The sequence below is a fragment of the Polyodon spathula genome, chromosome 4 (assembly GCF_017654505.1).
Source record: "Polyodon spathula isolate WHYD16114869_AA chromosome 4, ASM1765450v1, whole genome shotgun sequence".
NCBI classification, from domain to species: Eukaryota; Metazoa; Chordata; class Actinopteri; order Acipenseriformes; family Polyodontidae; genus Polyodon; species Polyodon spathula.
The window spans coordinates 35,546,131-35,569,893 of NC_054537.1; the positions used below are offsets into that span (position 1 = coordinate 35,546,131).

Consider the following 23,763-nt stretch of genomic DNA (forward strand, 5'->3'; position numbering starts at 1 on the left):
GGAAGTTGGCGGCTCATTCCATCAGCGACTGAACTGAGCTTGAGGGCGCTGGAACCTCATGTTTTGAGGCAAGCTCAGAGCTGGGGACCGTTTCCTGGGTAAGGTCTGGGTCCTGAGTCTCTGCCTGTAGGAAAGATTCCTCATCCCAGGAAGCTGCTAGGACGAGTGTATCCTTTTCCTCTTCGCTCATCACCACGTCCTGCTGCTGAACCTCTGGCGAAGCCGGGGTATGCTCTGGGGCAGGGGGCAGGCGCAGGGTTAACCTGCTGCCTGCTTAGGTGCTCGAGTATCTGGGCCATTTGACCCTTAACTCCATGTCCCTAGCCTGGTTCGCGTTTCTCGCTCTCTTTCTGCCCCTCAATCTAGAGGGACTGCAGGAGCACTATGGAGCCTGTGCACAAGGAATGCTTTGCGCAAATAGGGCAGAACAATCTGCCCAAGTACTTCACACAAAGGGTGTGTTTGTCCTGCGGAGGCAATTTCCGCCTGCAGGATGTGCACGGATGGAAGTTAGACATCCTCAATTGAGGTGTTGCGCTCTGGAGCGTCGATGGAGCCAAAGCACAGAGGCGTCGAGACCATAGATCACAGAGATACCGAAAAGCCCAGACGGAATTGAGTGTGCTGAGTGAAACGCCGCAGGTGTCGAGTCCTCGAGGTACCGAGGGTGTTGAAGTACCGAGGCTATGAAGCACCAGAGACACAAGGCACAAGGCTTAAAAGCCTCAAAGCATCGAAGCACTGAGGCGTCAAGTCCTTGAGGCACTGAGGTACCGAGGCTAGGGAGTGCAGGTGCACTGAGGCCATGATGCACAGAGCTCAAAAGCCTAGAGGGAGTCAAAGCACTGAGGCATGGAGTTCTCGAGGCACCGAGGGTGTCGAGACACTGAGGTACAAAGGCTCTGGGGCAGCATGGCACCGAAGGCGCTGCTGCACAGGGCTTGAAAGGCCTCGAGGTGTCGAAGCGGCGAGGCATGTAGGTCTCGAGGCACCGAGGAAGCCAAAGCACAGAGACACCGAGGCTATGGAGCACCGAGGCACGAAGCCACAGTGAACAGTGCGCAGCTTGCAACGGTGTGGAGCGTAGCATGCAGACAGTTGCAGTGCAATCACACAACCAGGGCAACGTGAAGCTCACAGTGGAGTGGAGCACCTAAGATGGCATCTGGACCGTGTGCAGCACACGGACAGTGCAGCGCATAATCTGGAGTGCGGTGACACAGCCTGCAGACCTCAAAAAGGAAATAGAGACAGAAACAAGGAAAAAACACTTAAAAAATGTTTTACCTACTCGCCGCTTTATGGGTGAGTGGAGCAATGTGCTTGTCTTACTCAACAATAGGCCAGATCAGGCCTAATGGAGGAAGCAAGCAGTTGTTATTATTTGTTTTATTTATTTAACCGCAAGGCAGCAGTGCACACAGCACTCGACAATAAACTGGAGTATGAGGATTTATTTTTTTTTATTTTTTTTACTGAGAGTGGTAATCAAAAAACAATAGTAACTGGCCATCTGTAGGGGGCACTAGTCTGTGAAAGGCAAGATAGACTGACATCTCTGTGCAGTTACTATTTATTACCTCAGTGCAGAGGGACCGAGGTCGTCACTCCGCGGAGGGGCCTATCGGCAGCTTTGACATAAAATGCTCAGCGAATACCTGACAAGCAGGCATATCCCAAAAGTATCATTGGCGGTCATCTTCGAATTGAAAGGCAACTGTAAATTTAAAGAACTGTGAAACTATATAAAGTCTCTAAAATGTAAACATATACCATTATGTGCATCCAGCTGTTCATCATTGTGATGCAGAGCACTCTCCATTGCCTGACCAAGTTTCCATTTCAAGTTTTTCTTTTCAAAGCCGTGTTGTTTGTACAGGTTACAGTGGTTAGCAAACTACAGCTGCACAGACACACTGCAGACCGAACAACTCATTTGACCACTATCGTTATTACACTATAGCCATGGGTAAATCTTCAGCCAGCTTGCCTGAAAATCTATCTTTAAACTTTCCCTTCACTGACATCGCTTATTTGTGTTGTTGTATCACTAAGGCTGTATTTTTACACACATTGATTTCTCGATTTCCATGAATTAGAACCAGTACCGTGTAGCAACAATATCCAACTCTCAGTGAAAATCTCAATTTTTGAAAGAATACTATTTTTAGCATTTAAAAATGCATTGATTAAACGATCTCTTCACCAGCGGGCAACTTGTTATATGAAATCCAGTTGAACTTGCTTACCCTAAATTATGAAACACATTGCATAGAGGGTTTTAAAAAAAGCTTTAATTACAGGACACAGGCATGCCCTATGTTTAGCTCTTGTTACAGGGTGACAGACTACTAAAAATACCCTGAATTATGAAAGTTTGTTTTTAAATTGGATACTTTTATACCATTTTATTTTTACAATGGAAAAGTGACCTATATTTTATTTCTGAAACAACTAGTGTGTGAAACACCCAGAAAACATTGATTTTTGTTTGTCTGAGTTAACATTTCATCAACGTGTATGAAAATTGCCTTGGTGCCCTTGGGTTGGATTTATATTTTGCTTTTTTGGCCCCTAGAACTGCCATGGTGCCCCTGAATTTTCAGCTCAAATGAAGGCAACATTGCCTTGCCCTTCATGCCCTGCAATACAATTACATTGCTGAACTTATACAGTAAAGGCGGGGACACACTGCCCGATGTGATCGTCACATCGCTCTGGCAGAGGTCACGTCACAAAAAACACCTCCGAGAGCGGGCATCACACATTGCCAATTGAAATCGCAGGACGGGATGCACAATTTGTGATTTTTTTCTGATGTTTGACCTGCCCATGATGCATAAAGTACATCGGCAATGGGGAGCTACAACAGGCAAAGGCTAAGACAATACTATATGTCATTTTGTCTAGATGGAGGCATGATCGTGAAAACCACATATGACTGGAGACATGCATATTCTCTCTCTCTCTCTCTCTCATAATAAACACACACACACACACACCACACACACGGTATTCCATTGGTTTGTATATAATGTCCGTGCCGACATCTTTTGAAAACAAGCCCTGACAGTCGCAGAAGCATTGTGCTTTTTAACTATTAGACAAAATATTTCCACAATACTTAAATGCTGCTACAACCATGATCCATTTAATATTAATAGTGTTTTAATTAAATTATACCTAATCAAGTTTTTATTTACAATGTAGGGAACACACTGTGTCAAACAAATACTTATAATGAAAACATGCATTATGTTTTCCCTTCATTGTAAATAAATATGTTATTAGATATAATTTAATTAAAATGCTATTAATAATAAAGAAATCATGGTTATAGCAGCAGTTTAAGTACTGTATTCTGTAAACATTTCATCTAATAGTTAACATCATAGTAAACAAAATATACAAACCAACAGAATACCGTGTGTGTGTGTGTGTGTATATATATATATTAATAAAAGAATACATGTGTCTGTCTCCAGTCATATGACTGAATGTGGTGAGCTCATTGGTTGCTGCCTGAGACTTGCGAGTGGGTATGACACACTGCCCGATGCAAGGGAATCGCATCGCAAAATATAAACACGTTTAAACTTAACGAGCCGAATGATATCAAATGGGCCGATCCTGTAAAATTGCATTGCAAAGCATAACACTGCAGTGTGTCCACGGCTTAAGATGCATGTCCATTAGCTCTTGCAACCAGGAAGTAGTAAAATTACATTACTTCCATTGCCCCTTCGGCTTTGCAGTAATACATGTTAGGCTGTTAATTTCTTGGTACATGAATACTTCATGGAGAGTAAAGTAATATATTTCTTAATGTACAGCCTTGTTTTCATTGACTATATCTGCAGTTTGTCATGTAATTCTCCTACAAGCTGGTATTATTTCTGATTTACGACATATTGTTACCTTTTGCAATTTTGGTATGAAACAAACTATAATCCATTAACAAATTGAGATAACTTGTCATCAGCTGCTCAGGCTGGACTTCTCCAGATTTGGTGTATAGTAGTGATTTCCTTTAAATACATTACTCTGCGATACAGTACATACAGTGGTGTAGTCCTAAATCCAAAAGTATAGGAACGCCAACAAAATATAGATTTCTTAAACATAAACTGATACAAGTTCCCGTTTTATCTTTTCTTTGAGCTTCAGGTAACATTTAATAGGCAATGCATGCGTCTCGCATAGGCTACTCCCCCTTGATCAGTGCTGCCAGATTGGCAGTTTTCCAGCCAAATGTGTCTTGTTTTGAAAACATCTTGCGGGTAAATACTGTCTTTGGTGGGTTGGTTATTTTTATCGTTCATGTTCTTTTTCTATTCCTTTTGATTATGAGGTCATCACCAGCGCAGAACTTCAATCACCACAATGCCTTGTATAGTATATCACAGCCTCCCCCTGTCTTTTTTCTGGAGTTCTGCATCCAATAAAATTACGAAATCACACAAATGCTGTTATTTTGTATTCGTCACCAATTTTAAAACTGTACGATTACAACTGTTTTTCAATTTATTTTTAAAAGATGTATCTGCTGACGGTTCTGGACAATTTCATTTTACACGATAATAATACGATAATAATACATCTGAATACATGTTTTTTCTTGGACCTACTGCATTTGACATAACAGCAATTCTGGTACTGTAAATTGTGAGAAAAAAACAAGCAAAGCAGATAGATAAATACATAGTTCATAACATTACTGTGTTTTGTTTTTGCTTTTAAAATAATTGTGTAGCGCTTATTTATGTTTTTGTAATACATATTAAATCTTAAATGTACATGCGGTTTTTGGCTGCTTTAAAAAACAGAATTTGGCTACTACTTCATCAGCATTTTTACTAATAAACATTGTTAGCCTTATTAAACTTTAGTACTGCAATTTGTAATAGATGTTCCTAATGTTCTCTGAATTGCATCACAAGGATGACTGACTGAATCGTACAGTTGTGCAGGAATCAGGAGATGTGTGTGGCGTGACTCTGCAAACATTAAAAATACCTGCCGGTTAGCGGAGACCGAGACTCCAATTCGTGTTCCATCAGTAGCGGCACACAGGGAATCTGGTTCCTAATGCCTATTCAATAGCATTGTACAGAAATACTATTTCAATTTCCACACAGAAAAGAGATTGCTTCGTCTGTGCGCAACTCTTCCAGCTTGACTACATATACAACCTGTTATGACCAGTTTAGGCTACTTTAGGTTATTCTCTCTGAACTTTTGACAAAAGCGGAAATATTGCATGCTTCATGATTATGGATATATACAGCATTACTTGTTACAACTTGGATCAGACACCGTGGAATTTACTGATCATTTTCTCTGCCCTCCAACTGAATGATTTTTACAGTATGTGTCGCCATTCTATGTGCTCTTGAGCCCCAGCTTGAAAACGTATATCACCCGCCTTTCTGCTAGGCACAACTTTTCAAGGCTCAGCCAAAACAACAGGAATGTTTTTTAGACAGTGAACATCATCCATCACAAGTCTACTAGAAATACTTAAATGGGTTTCTTTCCCATCTACAAACTCGGGATAGTACCAAGAGAATGAAGTAAAGCATATGGTGACTCTGCAGCCATAGAAACCAATCCCCTGCACAACTGTATGTTATTGTTTTACATTGTGTTCATTTCCGAGATGTCATTTTTGTGCACAGCTTAAAAAAGAAATGTGGGAATAAAAATGGTTTAGGTTGTCTTTTGATTAAAAGTTTTATACTGTCAGTAGGTCCCTGCTATAAATATCGGAGAATGAAAAAACCTTGCCTTTTCAGGTCCTTTTAGCTAGACTTCCAGTGCCTTTCTCTTATGTGGGTTACCTTCACAGCATTCTGTCTTTTTATTTTTTTGCTTGACGTGCACTGCTGCTTTAATGGGCCTACTTTTGGTCATTGTTTTTGAGGTACAGGTTAAAAGCAAACTGTCACTTCAGAAAAACAGAATGACACAGGGGTGTATGTTCTAAAGCCTTGGAGGTTTACTTTCAGAAGATCAGTATGCTTCTGTAGCTTTGGTATGGGATAATTATGCAGTCAGTGTAATTTATCTGTCATACCTGACTGGAGAAGCCTTAATTATAGGTACATCTCATAACTTTATTTAGTCCATCTCTAATTTGTTTAAAAAAATAAAAATAAAAAAAGTTTGCTCTAGTATGTTTGTTAATTGTTATTTGTACACCTAGGTATAATTATAATATACTTATAGTACTGATTAGAGGAGAAATCTCAAAATGTAACAAGGTAACCAGTGGCATATCACAAGGATCAGTATTAGGTCTCTGCTCTTCCTAATCTACATTAATGACTTTGATTCTGGTACAGTAAGCAAACTTGTTAAATTTGCAGATGATACTAAAATAGGAGTGGCAAACACCACTGCAGCAGCAAAGGTCATTCAAAATGATCTAGACAGCATTCAGAACTGGGCAGACACATGGCAAATGACATTTAATTAAGAAAATGTAAGGTAGTGCACGCAGGCAATAAAAATGTGCATTATAAATATCATATGGGAGATACTGAAATTGAAGAAGGAATCTATGAAAAAGATCTATGAGTTTATGTTGACTCAGAAATGTCTTCATCTAGACAATGTGGGGAAGTTATAAAAAAAGGCCAACAAAATGCTTGGATATATAGTGAAAAGTGTTGAATTTAAATCAAGGGAAGAACTGTTAAAACTTTACTATGCATTAGTAAGACCTCATCTAGCATATCATGTTCATTTCTGGTTACCTTGCTACATAAAGGCTGTTCTAGAAAGAGTGCAAATAACAGCAACCAGAATTATTCTTGGCTTAAAAGGCATGTCATATGCAGACAGGTAAAATAATTTAATTTATTCAGTTTTAAAACAAAGAATACGCAGCAATCTGATTAAATCATTCAAAATTCTAAAAGGTATTGGCAATGTCGACCCAAGGGACATTCTCGAGCGGAAAAAAGAAACGGGTCACAAATGGAGATTAGACAAAGAGGCATCCAGAACAGAAAATAGGAGACACTTTTCTCTTTACACAGCGAATTGTGGGAGTCTGGAACCAACTCCCCAGTAATGTTGTTGAAGCCGACACCCTGGGGTCCTTCAAGAAGCTGCTTGATGAGATTCCTGTATCAATAAGCTACTAACAACCAAAACGAGCAAGATGGGCCAAATGGCCTCCTCTCATTTGTAACCTTTCTTCGCCATTTTAAAAGATTCCAAACCCTACAGGTGGTGGCAGAAACATGACACTTTTACTGAAATCCAGTTTGCCAACCTCCAAATTATTTGCCATTAATCTCCTACATATTATTATAAGTTAATTAAACCATAGATGCAAGTGCCCACCCACTTCTGATTCTAAATTCACATTTTAATTAAGCATTGTGAATCAAAAATAAAACCAATGTAGATGGTGCTTAAACTTATGCAACAATTAGAGCCTGCACATTACACAGTGTGAACAGAACCGAAAACAAGCACAAGGCACATTAGGAAATAAAAACTGAAAATGACTAAATTCCAATTTAAAATCGCATACTTGTCAGTGTGGTGGCTTCCTGGTTATTGGTCGCATGCTGCCATATGACATGCAAATGACTACCTGGAAGGGCTGTGAGATGCAGATAAACTAATGCCAAAGTAATTAGGTTGTGTAGGAGTAAAATGTTACTATCCTTAATGGCATTCCTTAGAATTATTAACAACGGTCCTTTAAAAGAAGAGACATTGCACCTGTTTAATTGCTGTGATAACTGTATGCTTGTTGACTGTAGTCCTCGGGTGCAAACCCTCTCCATGTGAAAGCAGCCACACCACACATTTAATAATGCAATGCTGTTTGAATCTTATTTGATACAGATGGAACATATTAACATAATGTTACAGCAGTCCTATTCTTTTTAAAACAAATGTTATCCTTTTCAACTAAGGCATTTTTCTTGAATATTGTTTCTGCAGGAATGCATTCTGCCCACAAGATCTAAGCAACCTGCATTCTGTCATTTGAAACTAATGTCTGGATATACACTGGACCTCTTCCAACTACCATCACCCAGTGCTTGAAAAATAAGAGCAACAAAGCAGTGTGAGGTGCTATTATTTCACATACAACTTATAAATCTATAAATAAATAAATTTCCAAATCCTAATTGAATAAGTCACATACAAGTCTGCCACATCTAATGTTATATTTTTTAGACTTATTTATTTTTTATAACCATGTTATTTAACTAAGTGATCTTCGTACGATTAAGAAGCACATGCTCACTCATCACAAACTCACCTGCACATTTTGTCCTGGCTCTAAGAGCAGGTCCAGGGGCTCCGGTCCCACCTTCCAGAGGTCGTGTGAGCAGAACGCTAATTTCATATTCCGTATCTGGATCCAGGTGTCCAATTTTGTGTGTACTCTTGTCTACCGGCTGGTTGTCGATCAGGCTTCCAGACAAGGTGCGATATGCCACCTCCCTCTGTGTGATCGGGCCGTCTCCGTTGATGGAGTTTGCATTGAGCTGGATCCACAGGTACGTTGCCCCGACGGCCGTGAGCTGAGGTGGGGCAATTGGAACGGGTGGCTCTGTAAAACAAAAATGCAGGGACTCTTGTAGTATTCTTTTCTTTACTGATAACAATTAAGATGGAATGCAATGTCATGCATTTTAGCTAACCTTCACATGTTGTTTGTTCACTAGCAGTGGAATAGAAACAAATGTAATTAAGTCAAATTTAGTAATAATGATGTATAGTGAACAGCTTATCTGACTTGATGCTAACGGCTGACCATCCTGCTTCATTTCTCACATTCATTTCTGGGTTTTTGCATGAATAAGGCATTCAAAAAAAGAATGCCTATATTATTTTCATTTCTAGTTCATATATAGTTATTTTCACTTAATGGGGGTTCAATTACTGTATATAAACCATGTACAATACTCTGGGTATGTCTGACAGGGGCTACCATAATTGAAATTAAGAACAAACAGAATATACTGCAATCAAATACTTCCACCCCAAAAATAACCTTCAAAGAAAACTATAACACATTTACTGGTTAAGGTTGCATGTACAATATTATTAAAGAGATTAAATACCCTTTAATTACATCACACTGATTTAGTAATTATTCAAATCTTGTGCATTTGTTTTGGGTTCAATTAAAGTGAACAATGAATAAAAACGATAGAATAACTAATCAGTAAATTGGTCGGGGTGGTGGTAAATCCAGGTGCCATATAGCAGGTGTAGACAGTATCTGAACTGCAGGGCAGACTGCTATCACAATGCAGACTGAGGAGCTGATGCAAGGTTACAGAGGTTACAAGTTACACCAATTAGATTTCAGACTTACAATTAAAAATAGACTAATTTATTACTTCTCACCTCAAGGTCTTTTCTCTATTTCTCTTGAGAGTCCGATTGCTGAACAGTTACACAACGTTATTAAAAAAAAATAAAAATAAATAAATAAATCCTTAACACTGTTTTGGTGTCGCTTAATTCCAGAAATTAACATGATTGTGCCAACTTAAGGGCATTTATTAAAATAAAAATATGCTGTTTTTTCATACTTATTCTGTTAGAATGCAATTGTTCCTTCAAGCTGCTGCAATCATGGATGCAGTGACCTTGAAGGTTAATGGTTACATTTCTATTTCAGGGAACCAGGGTTACGATAATAACCTAACTTTCCCTTTTAAGTAAGAAATGTAACCATTACTGAATGGGTGAGTGTACCAAAGCTGTCGCAAGGGCAAGATTGCAGACGACTGGAATACTACGCTAAGCTGAAGGCTGCCCTGTATGTTACCATTTGGTAACCCAGTAACAAGTAGCTAGAGTGAAAAACCTCTATACTGTGTTGCAAGGGTCGACTGAGAAGCCGACCCTAACACTCTAGTTCCAAAACCAGGGTTTTCAGGATCCACAACATTAAGTCTGTAGAACCTAGTGAAGGTATGGCGAGTAGCCCACACCGCTGCATTGCAAATGTCCTTGACAGATGCACCCTGGAATAAAGCCCACGAAGTTGCCATAAACCTGATGGAATGGGCAGTGAGCTGGAAGGGGCAAGTTGGCCAGCTCATAGGCAGTCTTAACCATGTCTGTTATCCACCTAAACAGTCGCTACACAGCAGACAAAAAATTGTTTGGACTGCTTCCAACTTTTCGTCCTGTCAACATAGTACACCAGGTCAGCTCAGCTGAATGCAGGGGCTCAAATAGAGGTTTCATGAGTGCATTAAGCACCACATTTAGCCTCCAGCGAGGAACAATGTCCTTCATAGGCGGTCAAAGCCACCAAGCCCTTCCAAAAACTGCCCGCCAGGAAGTGAGCTCTTGTGGAGACAGAGTCAATTTTGATATGGCAAACCGATATAGCAGAACTTTATGTAGTGAGGGATTTCCCCATTTGTACCTATACTGGGAATGCGTGGACACTGCTCTGGCATTTTGTAGGGTGTCAATAACCCTGTTGGACAGACCAAGGAGGGTCAAATCTAGCCGTTCAGGGGCCAGACCCAGAGCTGCAGGCTTAACAGGTCGGAATGTCATAAGGTCCCCCGTGCTTGACTGACTAGGTAGTGCGCTTCAGCAGTCTCCACAGCTGGTCGCTCAAGAGCTGCATCAGGGATAATAAAAACCAGTCTCTTGGGCCAATAAGGTGCTATTAGGAGCACCTTTGCCCGGTCCTGCCTAATTTTCTCCAGACACAGCATGGCATGCAGTGGGAAGGCATGTACAGATGCCTTGGCCACTGGTGTGCCAAGGCATCTATTGCCAGCGGGGCCTCCTATTATGGAGAACCAAAGAGGACAGTGGGTTGATTCCTGGGAGGCAAAAACAGCTCTCTCTCCTCTCCTAAACCTCTTCCAGATGAGGCTCACCACCTTGGGGTGAAGCCTCCACTCTGAGCTGCCGGGGTCTTCCCTTGAGAGTGTAGAGTCAGAGGGGGGTCATCATATCATTCTGTGCATGAAAATAACAGAATTGGAATATAAAGGGGGAGTCTTAAACCATTCTCTGTGTCTTCTTGGTTTCTGGTCTCCAACTCCCCCACTGACAAAGAATGTTTTTAGAAAGAGTCAGAAATTAACTGCTGGACTAGAGTTTTATCTCTACTTATCACTAAATGAGTAATTTCGGTGCCAGTAGTATTTTGCTGAGTGCAACTTCCAGATAATTCTGAGTACCGTGACACTAAGACGAGAAACAGTCCTTGTCGTAAATCCACCCGACAAGGGGCCACGTCACTACGAGAACAACCAATGAAAGACACTTCACGTGGACTCAGGCACTGCCCAAAATAACCCGATTAGCCAATTACAGGGTTGAAGAGAGAATCACAAAACCGACTGACTTTCGAGATGCAAGCTGAGGTTTCCGGTGTGCTGAAGAGGTTTCCAGAGCTTCTGCTGTATGAGCGAGCTTCTGTTGCTACTTCCAGACATGCGTGCTGACTGCGAAGGAAGTGTGCACAAGTAGTGTCCTCCCGCTAAAGTTGTCTTGAAGTTCGGAGGGACGAAATGGATGCTGCTGCTGTGAACAAAGTTGCAGAGGCACAGGAGCACACATGCTCGAATTCACAGAAGGCAAGGAAGAACCAATGTTCTGAATAATGGCTAGAATCATCTTCTGAGGAATGGCCCTGCCGCCTGTCCTACGAGAGACTGGATCAATGACGGGATACTGCATTAATCGGAAAGCGGGTCTTTGTTTCCATGTATCTGCAAGAAACGAACTGAAGCAAAGCCGTACAGAAGAATTGCCACAAGAACACTTTTACAAACTATAACTTTTCAATTGCAACGCATTAGCTGAACTGAGTTACGTCTGATCAACGGAACTATTCCCAGTGGGAAAACTGCCAAGAACAAAGATAATGTTGCATGCCTTGGAGATCAACAAGCTGATCTCCATTTGAAAAATAACTATTTGTATTGCGAGCCTACGCAATACAATGCGTACGGCAAAATACAGTTTTCATTGGAAGTTTGGATCGAGAGCTGCAGCGTTCATCAACACAGACTTGACGTCTGTATATGGAAATCGACACGTATTCAACATATGTAATTGTAGCAGGGGAGATCTGTGCTGACTCTGCTGGCGTGTTCACGATGCTGCAGGAAGAGGGTGGCAGTCATCCAACAACTGCCTGTGAGTCATGGCAGTGACACAGGGAGGTGGGAAAGTGGGTGTGTGGACTTTTCTGCTCTCTGAATGGCTGAGAGGCGGGTCTTGGGTAGATTGTTAGCCCTATAAGTTAACGCTCTGTTGTTTCCTCAGGTCTGCCCTGTTAAACGCGCAGAGAGTGCGGAAGCTCTGGTCCAGGACTGGGAATCAGCCGGGAGAAAAAGAAAGAGTCTCACAGCGAGACAGTGAGAGCGGGGAACCCTTGGGCAGACCCGAAGCATTGTAAAAGAGCAGGCTAGTTAGCCGGCAGTGTAGGACGGTGATCCGGGTCGCACGGATAGCGGCGGCTGGGATATAGCTGTCAAGTGCAGCACCTTTTCTTTGTAGTTTTGTTACTGTTTTATTTTCCCTGTTTCTTTGTGCCTTCTGTATTGTGTACCATCGCTTGGTATGCCCGTGGTTCTGTTTACCATCGTTGGTAAATCAGACCATGGACCCACAGCGCTATCTGCAGGATAAAAGAAAAAATAGCAACCCAAAATAAAACTGGGCACCTGTGCGGTGTTGCCAAATTCACCTGTCTGTCTCCTGTGTCAGTGAATTACCCACCAATCTTCTACAGTAATATTAAATACTTTATGACTCGAAAGTACTGAAGCAAATGCTATCAAGTTAAGTGGAAACTGTTCTAGAATATAACTGTTTTTAGAGTGTGTAAGAAATGTATTATGTTTGTTTGAAATATGCAACTCAAAAGGAGTTGCCTAGTAAATGCAGAACATTTTATAATTGTTAATTTGAATATATAATCAATTGAGGTTGATAATATATTATTTAGTTTGGTACGTCACGTCTAAACTAAAACAACATGGTAAAACTAATAACTTAGGTACTGGAATGTTGAACTCCATTCGGAATGAGTTGAATTAATTCTCGTGCATATTGACATGATCGATTACAATGAGAAACGGGTATTGAAAATACTAATGCAGAGTAGACACTTTGTGTGATAAGACATATTCAATATTAGTATATTAAACATGTATGCTAATGATGTTATGGTCGTTGTAATCATTTGACTATGGAATCAATGAACTGCATATTACTATTCACGCATCTCTCTAACCAATATCCTTTCCTTTCTGTAATATTAGATTAGTTGTGCACACCTTTTTCCCTTAAATAAACTATTGTTTTGTATTTCTGACACGTTGTGTGGATGTCAATTGTTGTCAAGGGAATCCTTGTTCTACGTGATCTCACCGAACTATTATGGTATGTCTCAGTTACTAACATTTGGACATTCTTAAACAGTGCGCCTAGAGACTAATTTATATATAAATAAATTGTATACCAAAGTCACTACAAGAGGATGCCCACCACCCAGTTTGTCACCCCGGGCAGATGTACTGCCCACAGCAAGAGCTTCTTATGCACCCAAAGCAAAAGCTTTGCCGGAAACTGAGCAACCTGAGGCCGCCTTGGTGATTGATGTAAGCCATTACTATTGTGTTGTCTGTACGGAGAAGCACACGTCTCACTCGAACCTCCTGCAAAAATTCTGCAAGGCCAGGTAAACTGCCTGCAGCTCTAAAACACTGATGTGGAGCCTGTTTGTTAACTTGGAACATGTTCTTGTTAACCAGGCACAGCTCATCCAGCTGTTGTGGTGAAGGCCTGTGGTTCGACAGGGAGAGCTTAACCACAGGGGACATGCTGTCAGACTCCATGTACTCAGACGGGAAAGCCAGCTCCTGTTCGAGATGGCGATGGACAGTATGTTCTCCTGTGGCCAATCTGTGCTTATAGCACCCTGGGGCCCCAAAGGGACAGACGGGGCAGGTGGCTCTGAATGCTCCTGCAGTAATTCAGCAAGAACGATTCTTTGGTGGGAAACAGCTGCCCAGAGCTTTAATGTCTGCTCCGAGTCTGCCGATTGCCTGGAACGGCGACTCTTCCTCTTCTGCAGGGGAGCGGAAGGAGAAGCACAGCACATGGAGGATGAGGAAGACCGTGAAGACAGTTTCCTGCCTGGGCCGCTTTCCCAGGTGCATTGTCCATTATCCCTTGGCAGAACCCTGAGGTGGGGACACAGTCACCTCTCTAAAGGTGGTGATAGGGAAGTGCGCTGAACAGGAGTAGGGGATGCAGTGCGCTCCATAGAGCTGCGGAATAACTGTTTGTCAAGTGTGCTATAGGAGAAAGGGCACAAAACTCGCAGAAGCTGCAATTAGCTAGTGCCTCCTTGACGTGCTCTGGCCCCAGGCAGGAAGAGCACCTGCCGTGCTTGTCCTCAAGAGGCAGACTTGAGGACAAGCAGGTCAGTTCGGTACTGGGTTGGTACAGGCATAGCCCCAGGTCGGTTCGGTACCGGTTTTGTGACTATAGCACCGGATTGGTACCATGACGGTACTGGTACCCTTGCGGTAATATTGGTCCCGGTTCGGGAATGGAGTGAGTTGGTGACCTCAGTACCAGTTTGGTATGGGTCCACTGGTTCACTGTCACCAGTCACCACGGGTGACAACGTACAGTGATGCCCACATATATCAGCCACTGGCAAAACCACTCAGTCAGTACCAGACACAAGACTGAGGGTAGCCTGCTTGTAAGCAAGGACTAACAGCCTTCGCAATGGTGATGCTAAAACGCTGTCACAAAAACAGCATCAAGACACTGTGGTTGAAATTTTAAGCAAACACAACCGAAGTGAGAATCTTGGTCTTGCACAGTGCTGCTGAACCCAGCAGCTGCTTTTGCTGCACTTGTGTTGATCACCATGTTGCAGACAGATCTGAACGTAATATCTGTTAAAAAAAAAAAAAAAAAAAAAAAAAAGAAAAACAGAAAAACACACGAGAAAATACTTTCTCAACAAAAAACAGTAGTTAAACAATTACAGAAATAATATCAACCATCTCAAATTATTCTAATTGGCAAAAACAAAACAAAAAGCTCCAGTCGGAGCTATGTAGCCTCGGGGGAGATAAAGTCAGCCGGCTTCTGTTGCTGGATGCCTGGGAAGGAGCGACTCGAGCCGCTGGCTTCACACGGGGCACAAGGCCCAGAGGGATGTAACAAGCAACAGGCTCTAGAGCACACAATACGTGTAATTAGTAAAAACTATTCCAGCGATTATATTAATATCACATATAATTTGTGTAAAAACACAATAAATGTGAATATATACAGATAGAAGCAAGTATCTGAACAAGGCTCTCCAATCACATCAGTCTTGATTTTTAACTATTTGTTTATAAATTGGCTGTACAGTCTGTACTTTTTGCAATCTTACAGTGTCTTATTATATAATGTGAATAAATTGCTTGACACAAAATATTATTGTTGGGTGGAATTAGGAAAATCACGTATTTCAATGTTTTCTTTTTATTACAAACAAATAATTCTGTAGCAGAGACAATAAATAATAAATTAACTCTATTGTTCAATAAAAGTATGTATGTTATAAATATGAATAGGACAAATAAACAACAGCGAGTCATTTATAGCATTAAAAATGCACATTCTTAATTAACTAGTTCAATAGATTAATCTTACTCCAGCAGTGTTGTTACACAAGGATTTCTGACACAGGCAAGTTAGGAGCAGTTAATAAGGTAATTTCTATGCAGAAGTGATTTTAATAAGCTATTCCATATGGTTCCATTGAAGAATGAATGGGCTTCTATGTTATGATTCTCTGGGTTCTGTACCATGAGACAATGAATGAGTGGAGAAGAACGATGCTTGCTAAGGGCTAGATCGTAACCAATATGTTCACATATGGTAATTGTGCTGCTCTCTCTCCTTAACCTTGCTTTTCTTCATATCAATAATGCAGGACAGATTAATAAACTCTAAACTCTATACGCTTTCAGCCCTTTTGAAACGTCCCTGATCACATCCTTAACACGGCTCCCAATGGGACAGACAAGCTGCTGCAGCTGCAGGCTCTCCTCCAGCTTGTGCCATCCAAGTCTGTTGTACTTCCAGCTGTCAGTGTAGCTGAGTCAAGGCAACCTTAGACTCTCAATAGATTACTCATTTTAAATATTATTTTGCATCGTACACTGTTGATACTGCGTGAATGAAGATCTGAAATGTGGGTATGTGCTCTCATTGAGGGGAACCAGGTGTAAAAGCAGAAGTACATCACACTGGCTGCTAATCAAAAGTATAAGTTCATACATCTCCTAAGAAGCTGTGGCTGAAGCAAGGGCCCACACATCTAGGTCATTTCGTACACAGATGGGTGCCCTTTTATGCCCTTTTAAAGGCCTCCAAATTCCTCTCTAATCCCAGCTTCTACAGTGCAAAATCAAACTTCACCTCCTACGAACTAGTTAAACCATCTGAGTGTCATATTCTGACAACTTCTCAGACTAATCTTTGCAGAATTTGGCTTCAGGTAACATATTTATTCACCCAAAGACATGCAATGCACAGCAACAACTAATTGTCTGCTCTAATCAGTTTCAGAGGCTGCTAAGAAGCCTCCTGCTAAACAAAAAAGGAACAATGTCACAGTAATTGGTCAATCTGACAGGTTTTATCCCCGGCCCAGGATTAACTAGAGATAGTGACATTTCAATCTAGTTACCTGACAGACTTGGAGAGCTTGTAAAGTAGTATCAGATGGCTTGACAAGTCAATGGGTCTATTCAGTCTTGTATCATCTTTGCCACTTGTTCTGTGAATACCATCTATTCCTTTAAAAGCACTTGGAAAAACCTGATCAATGCTATGTTTTCTTGCTGTAACCATGGGCACATAATATAAAAGTGTGGTAAGAAAGAAAACTGTTTCATCTAACATTTAGTGACAAGAAGAGTCCTTATAGACATATTGACTGTATTTCTGCTACCATTTTCAATTAAAAAAAATTTGAGACTTGCTAAAACAAGTAGCCGGAGAAGTTTAAGTCAGATTGTTGTATGTTATAATTAGCTGGGAGCCCACTCAAATACACTTATGGTCTCAATGAGTAATGTCCAGAATTATGTGAATCTATACAAAACTTTTTTATAGAGGTTGTAAAGATACATGATAGTATATCAGCTGACATGTCAAGCCTGTTGATTAAAGAGACTCTTAAATCTAAAAATGGTCTGGTAAACTGGTCTCTATTAACAACTGCTTTGTTGGAGCCTTTTTTAGCTGCCACCAACCCTTAACACTGTGTTCTCGATCCTTGTCCCGCCACTTTAATAAAAGGCGCTAAATCTGTGTTGCTCCCAATTTTGACAGATTTAATTAACAAGTCCATTATGGAAGGATTATTTCCAACATTCAAGAATGCATTGATATCCCCAGCTGTAAAAAAGCCTGGACTTAATGAAATTGGAATTCTCTCACCTTTGCCCTGTCTCATATCTACCTTTTATTGCTAAAGTTCTTAAGCATGTGATAGGGTCCCAGCTTCAAGACTATCTGTCCTCCTCTGACTTGTTAGGTCACTTTCAGTCCGGGTTCTGTCCCTTTCATGGGACTGAGACAACCTTGCTGTGTTTTGTTGGAGACCTCCTGAAGATCACAAATGGTGGTGGGGCTACTGTTCTCATGCTTCTTGATCTATCAGTGGCTTTCAAACACTGTTGATCATGGCATCCCACTTGATTGCCTGGAAAACTGTTTTGTTATCTCTGGTCCTGGGTTATCATTACTTAACTCTTTTCTTACTAACCGTACCAGCAGGTTGTCAGTGGGGTCTGATGTGTGGAGTACCCCAGGGGTCTACTCTTTCCCTCATTTTATTTAATCTATATATAAAGCCCCTAGGAGACATCATTGAGGCATGTGGACTGCAGTACCACCTGTGTGCTGATGACACACATCTTTACGTGCGTTTCTCAGGGGATATTGGGAAGATGAAGGCCAGATTGGAGTTCTGCCTGAAAAAGGTGGACACTCGTCTTAATAGGAACTGGCTGAAATGAAATCCTTCAAAAGAGTGAGGTTTTGGTGGTGGGTTTGACTACTACTCTCAAGAAGCTGGGATACAGTTTTATCCCTCCATACATAAATGGAACCATACCAATTGCAGTAAATACAGCTAGAAATGTGGGTATTATTATAGATAATAATCTTTCTTTTATTCCCCAAATTAATAGGTTGATGAGTTCGGCCACTTTTCTTTTACGCAATCTAAAAGTTGTTTTTGCCAGAAAGTCTCTTTCAGACAGTGGTGCAAACTCATATGAACCCCAAACCGGATTATTGTAACTCTCTTTATTCAGGCCTTCCAGCTTGTCCGCTGAAAAGAATACAAAATATGGCAGCTTGCCTTGTAACTGGGACTACGTTGTGTTCCCATATTACTCCAGCTTTGAGAGAACTGCATTGGCTCCCTGTCCAAGAGAGAATAGATTTCAAAATCCTCTGTATGGTATATAAAGCCCTGAATGGACTAGGTCCTGACTATATTAAAGCTGTTCTGAATGTCAGAAACATTACAAGGGTGCTGGTCTCAACCGGTTCTTATTGTATTTCACCTCCTGGATTGTCTAGAGTTTATTTTGGAGGCCGTACCTTCAAGACTAGAGCAGCTTTTTTATGGAATTTGTTGCCTGTAGAAATTAGAGTCTCCTCTAGCCTCTAAACCCTGGCTATTTAAAAAGAGCATTTGAATAAGCTAAGATAACTATAGCTGACTTATGACTGGACCATCATGTGTAACAATGAGCTTTATTTTATTTGTATGTTTTACTTCTATTATGTTTTCTTTTTAATTGTATTATTGGTCTAAAGTCTTAATGATTTGTACTGTGCTCCAATGTCTGGTGACGAGTGGCGCTATAAAAGATTCTTAAATAAATAAATTAATAAATAACTCAAATTGACTGTGTGCAGCTGTGGCCAAAAGTTTTGCACCACCTAGAATTTTAGGACTGAGTAATCAAAGAAACTACAAAAGCCATAATAATAGTACAGTATTTCAAGTTAGATTTCAAAATGTCACATTTTTCCATTTCATTAAGTATATGGAAAACTAGAAAGCGGTATGTAATTCAGTATGTTAATGTAACCTTATTCAACAGGTTTCAGTTGACTTTATGAAGCAAGAATAGTTAATTCTATAGGGTGATGCAAAACTCTAGGCCATAGTTTTACCGTAACTGACAGACCTTAACACAAATCACAGTAGATTGGTAAATCAACAGTAGGCTTGGCAGGCGAGACAGCTGGAAAGTACCCTGCAACTGTAGCATCCAGCCTCACTGATTATTAGATGTATTAATGGAATACACTGTCTGGTCTGTGTATGCCACAGGGTACAAAACAATGTGCCCATCTGCAACAGTCAAATAAGTAACCAGTTGCTAAAAGTACAGACAGTGATTGATGTCTTGGTTGCTGCTGCATCTCTGGGAGCATTTGTTGTATGTACTTGAACAGCCAATATTAAAAATATCAATGAGGAAATTGTTAAGCAGCAGCATTTATCAGATCATCATGTAAATGTAAGCGCTTTTCCTGTGGTTATTCCGTTCATTTACCATCATTTTTTAATATGCTTTATCATACTTCTCCCTTTGGCGGGAATAATAATTCTTAAGTAGCTTTGGGTTAATACTGTACCTCTGCATAACAAAGGGAGGGGGCTGCAAGCTTTGGTTTAGCTCAGTAAAAAATATATTACTGGATCTAAAACTGGATTTATTTATTTATTTAAACAGAAAACAACAATCATCACTTAAAGTTGTTTTTTTTTAGGCAAAGGAGGGAGGATGCAGTTGACATGCAATGCAGAAGATTAATAACATGTCATCATAACTAACCTAAAAGAACAATCAACTACTGTTTTGCCTATCAATGAGTTATACATATTCAAAGTTTATTACCCCTCACAGTTACCTGCACATCAAATATTAACCATAGGACCAAACTGGCCTCTTCGTAAAACAGCAATAAAATGAAGGCTGTGTGACGGATTTATGTACACATTATTTTCAATGAAAGGTTGAGGTCACACTCTTTGTCCTGCAGGCAGCCTAATGAAAACAGCAGCACAGGCCATTGAAATTACCATAATTACCCCAACACACCATTAAAAACTAATTGGATTATAACCTTGGACCGTTCCCTAAGTCAATGCACCCTCTGTAAATGTTGTGACTTGCTGGTTACTTGAGTGAAATTGTAATTAGGTGCTACAAAAAAAAAAAAAAGTATTATAAAAGATGGAGAGCTGTTAAGATTAAAATGGTAACAAGATTGATTAATCAAAAAAAAAACTAATTTAGTATAAGATTCATTTTATATAGAAAATTTTATTGGGAAGACAGTCAAAATTAATTTGATTCAAAATACAACAGGCTTTAAGTTGTTTAAGCTTGAATATATAGTAATCTTAATAGTCAAATGGCACTACCCTTCACTATTCTAGTGAAATTTGCTTTTTAAGAATTAGTTCCACTTTTTGGAAACCCTTATATCTAGGTGGCTCTCATATATTGTTGTGGATATTTTGTTGATTCCAAAACTACTCTTCCTGTGGCAAATTTGTTTCTAGAAATTTTTAACACCAGAAAAAAAAGTGGCAGATAGAAATAAATCCTGATCATAGGGTGCAAGGTTCTACACTGAAAAAGTAATAATGATATTTTTTTCTATCTAAACCTAGTTGGGCATAATTAATTGTCATTTCTCAGTTTTGGATTCTTGCAGGTTTCTGTAAGTTCCTGGCAAGGTGAAACACTCCTGTAGCATTATAGATTAAAGATTTGCACTTACGTCTTACAACCAGTTCACCATAATTAGACAATCCAACTCCATTTTCTGATTGAACTAAACAGCGGTAGCTCCCTGTGTCTTGCTTAGTTGTGTTCACTACATTAAATGTAGCTAGGAAACGGCGTGTGTTCAATGGCTTGATGTCCTTCATTGGAGCTTCCTGCCCAGCCATTCCCTATAAAAAAATTAAAAAAACAGGAGTATGTAAAATCAGTTTAACAGTATTTAGAATCTGATTTAATTTAAAAAAAAAAAAAAGGAGATGGGGTTCATTCGATGAGACCAGTGTTGCTTGGTTTCCCTACATCAATGGTCTGGTGCTGCAAGTTTAAAAGGATTTAAACTCATCAATGAATGCATTAAGTTCCTGTATTTCTTTGTATCACCTTACAAACTATGTTAACATCCTATGTTGTCTTCTATTGATGCTCAGATACTGCCCCACATTCATTCTCAACTCTCCTACAGTGCTGCTTTTAAACAGTGCAGTTTAAGGAAGCCTCTGAATGTAAAAAGGTGACAGTAATGCAGTTAACCACCTGTTTCTTAAGACCACTTTATCCAAAATCAAAGGATGGCATTTATAACAAAAGTTCCACTGTCAAGAATTTTTAATTTTTCAAAGTAATACAAAGCTGTGTACCAACATCTTGTATGATAATTTATTCAGTTCAGTATGCCACCGACACTTTGACGAACTAAGATAAATATCAGCTATTAGAATTTAACAGACTATGACAGATGATTTACAAAGAATCTTGTTTGTACCTACAACTGTCAGGGATGTTTTTTTTATTTGCTATACTGTAGTACAGTAAGATCATAATAACAAAAGTAAGAACTGTTTAAATGTGTTTTCCATCCATGAATATAACCTGCATTGCCCACAGCAGATAGGAAACATTTGTTAATTGTAAATATTTCTGCATTAGTGCTGTCAAGGGATTTATGTAAAGTTAATGTGTGCTTGTTTTATCGCAGCAGCTAATGAGGACATGTTTGCTAAAATGACAAACTATCCCACCAATGACCTTTTTAAACATATGCGTATGCTGATCACAGTTTTGACAGTTTGCTTATTAGACAAAGATAAAGCTCAGTCCACCGAACTTGCCATTAGTTTTCTCTGTACAAGGTCTAATTAAGTGAACCAGAACTCTGTCTCAGTAAATACTTAAACAGTACTTGGCTGCATTCCTTAAATTTATAACAAGAACAAAATATAAATATGGTACCTATTGTACTTATGTGTGTGTCTGTATGTGCGTGTGTCTGATGTACCACTTGAATGTTTATACCCTGTATCCTCCCAGAACACACTTGAAAACAAAGTGTACAACGTCAGTGTGTTTCTTCCTGGAGTCATTGTTACGTTAACATACTGAATTACATCCCGCTTTGTAGCTTTCCACATACTTAACAAAAAAACGACAAATTGAAAAATGTGACACATGAAATACTGTACTAGTAGTATGGCTTCCTGTAGACTTTTGCAACATAATTTTGTAGTTTCTTTGAAATTATTTAGAAAGGGCTATTGCATTAGCTTCATTGCTTGAAATATCTTCCTAAACATACACATCCATTTGTCAAACAAATAATATTTATAAATGCCAAAAATGTTGTACTAACTATAGCACTTTACCAGCTAGCTTACATACAGTAGTAGTTGCCATTAAAATTTAAATTAACCAAATGCAACAGTCAATATGGCCAGGGCAATAATCAAGCGTGTTACCTGTAACCAGAACCTGTAGCTGTCTTCGTGCTGTCCATTGGCTGAACACTGGAAAGTAGCTGTTTGCCCAGCATTGACCTCCATTCCCTTTATATGCAGGAAGTGAGGGGTGTTTACTGGGGGGGGGGAGAGGAAAAAAAGGGTCAGAAAGTGACGTGCTGTGTTAACTTTACAGTTTTCATTCAGAGGTGCTTGTTTTCTCCTTGAGGTTCTTCAAAGTAACAAACCCAACAACTTCATCACCACTCCTGCTCATCCATATGCTTATATCACTTATAAATTACATTTCTAAAGCATACAACAGCAAAGAAACCTTTAAAAAATGTCTTAGTACTTTGGATTCAATTTCAATTTGAAAACCTAATACTCCATCGTGGTAAATTATGTATATACCGAAATGGCTTACAAGATCAATGAAATGGAAGAATAATCTCCTTGAAAGATTTATTAATACGCCATGTTTCAAACATTTTTAAAGATGACCTAACAATCAAGTTCATAGTGTGATAACCATACAAGGTAATCCGGTGGTATCTTCACAGGAATCCCTAAACATGCAGACACAATATTCTGTCTGGATTCCATTCATCAGCTGACAGTGAACTAATGGAAAGTAAAACAAGGTAGAAGAATTATAAATTAATGGGAGCAGACTCTTGGCATCACAGAGATGAAACAGGCTGAACAGTTTACTTTACAGCCAGGTGGGTAAATGTAACTAGGACTGTGCAAGTGTGATATGGGATCCACTACAGCTAGTACTCAGTTAGGGTTATTAAAATGTGCACTTTCATTACACTGCTCTCTTGCTATGAATAACATGATGTGCAGCTCTGGAAGACTATAATAAAACCAAGTAGAGATCCGATAATCCAATCAAAAACAATAGGTTACTTCAGGTTTCCAAACTGCCACAGTATAGGAAATAGAGTTCCTGGGATGAAGTAATAAGGTTGAAGATATACTCTTATTTCACTGCAAGACATTTCTGTATAAATGCAATTTATTATGATGCTTGATAATATTTTCTACAGTGCTGTAGCTAAAGAAACAATGTAATTGGATCTTAAGTACAAAGTTTCATCACATTGTGTGCAATGTTAAACATTATTTCTAAATGTACAAATGGTGGAAAGTTCAAACATACATTTCTT

At 39.8% G+C, this 23,763-nt stretch overlaps 1 protein-coding gene across 9 annotated transcripts in view; it reads right to left on the minus strand.

Moving 5' to 3' along the window:
• Positions 1-23,763, minus strand: part of LOC121314478 (receptor-type tyrosine-protein phosphatase mu-like) — a 275,442-nt gene that overhangs the window by 136,726 nt on the left and 114,953 nt on the right. For all 9 annotated transcript variants that reach the window (XM_041247804.1, XM_041247803.1, XM_041247802.1 and 6 more), the window contains exons 5-7: positions 22,610-22,725; positions 20,872-21,046; positions 8,291-8,584 (exon numbers count right to left, since the gene is read on the minus strand). In XM_041247804.1, coding sequence (XP_041103738.1) covers positions 8,291-8,584; positions 20,872-21,046; positions 22,610-22,725 — 585 coding nt within the window. The remainder of the gene's footprint in view (positions 1-8,290; positions 8,585-20,871; positions 21,047-22,609; positions 22,726-23,763) is intronic.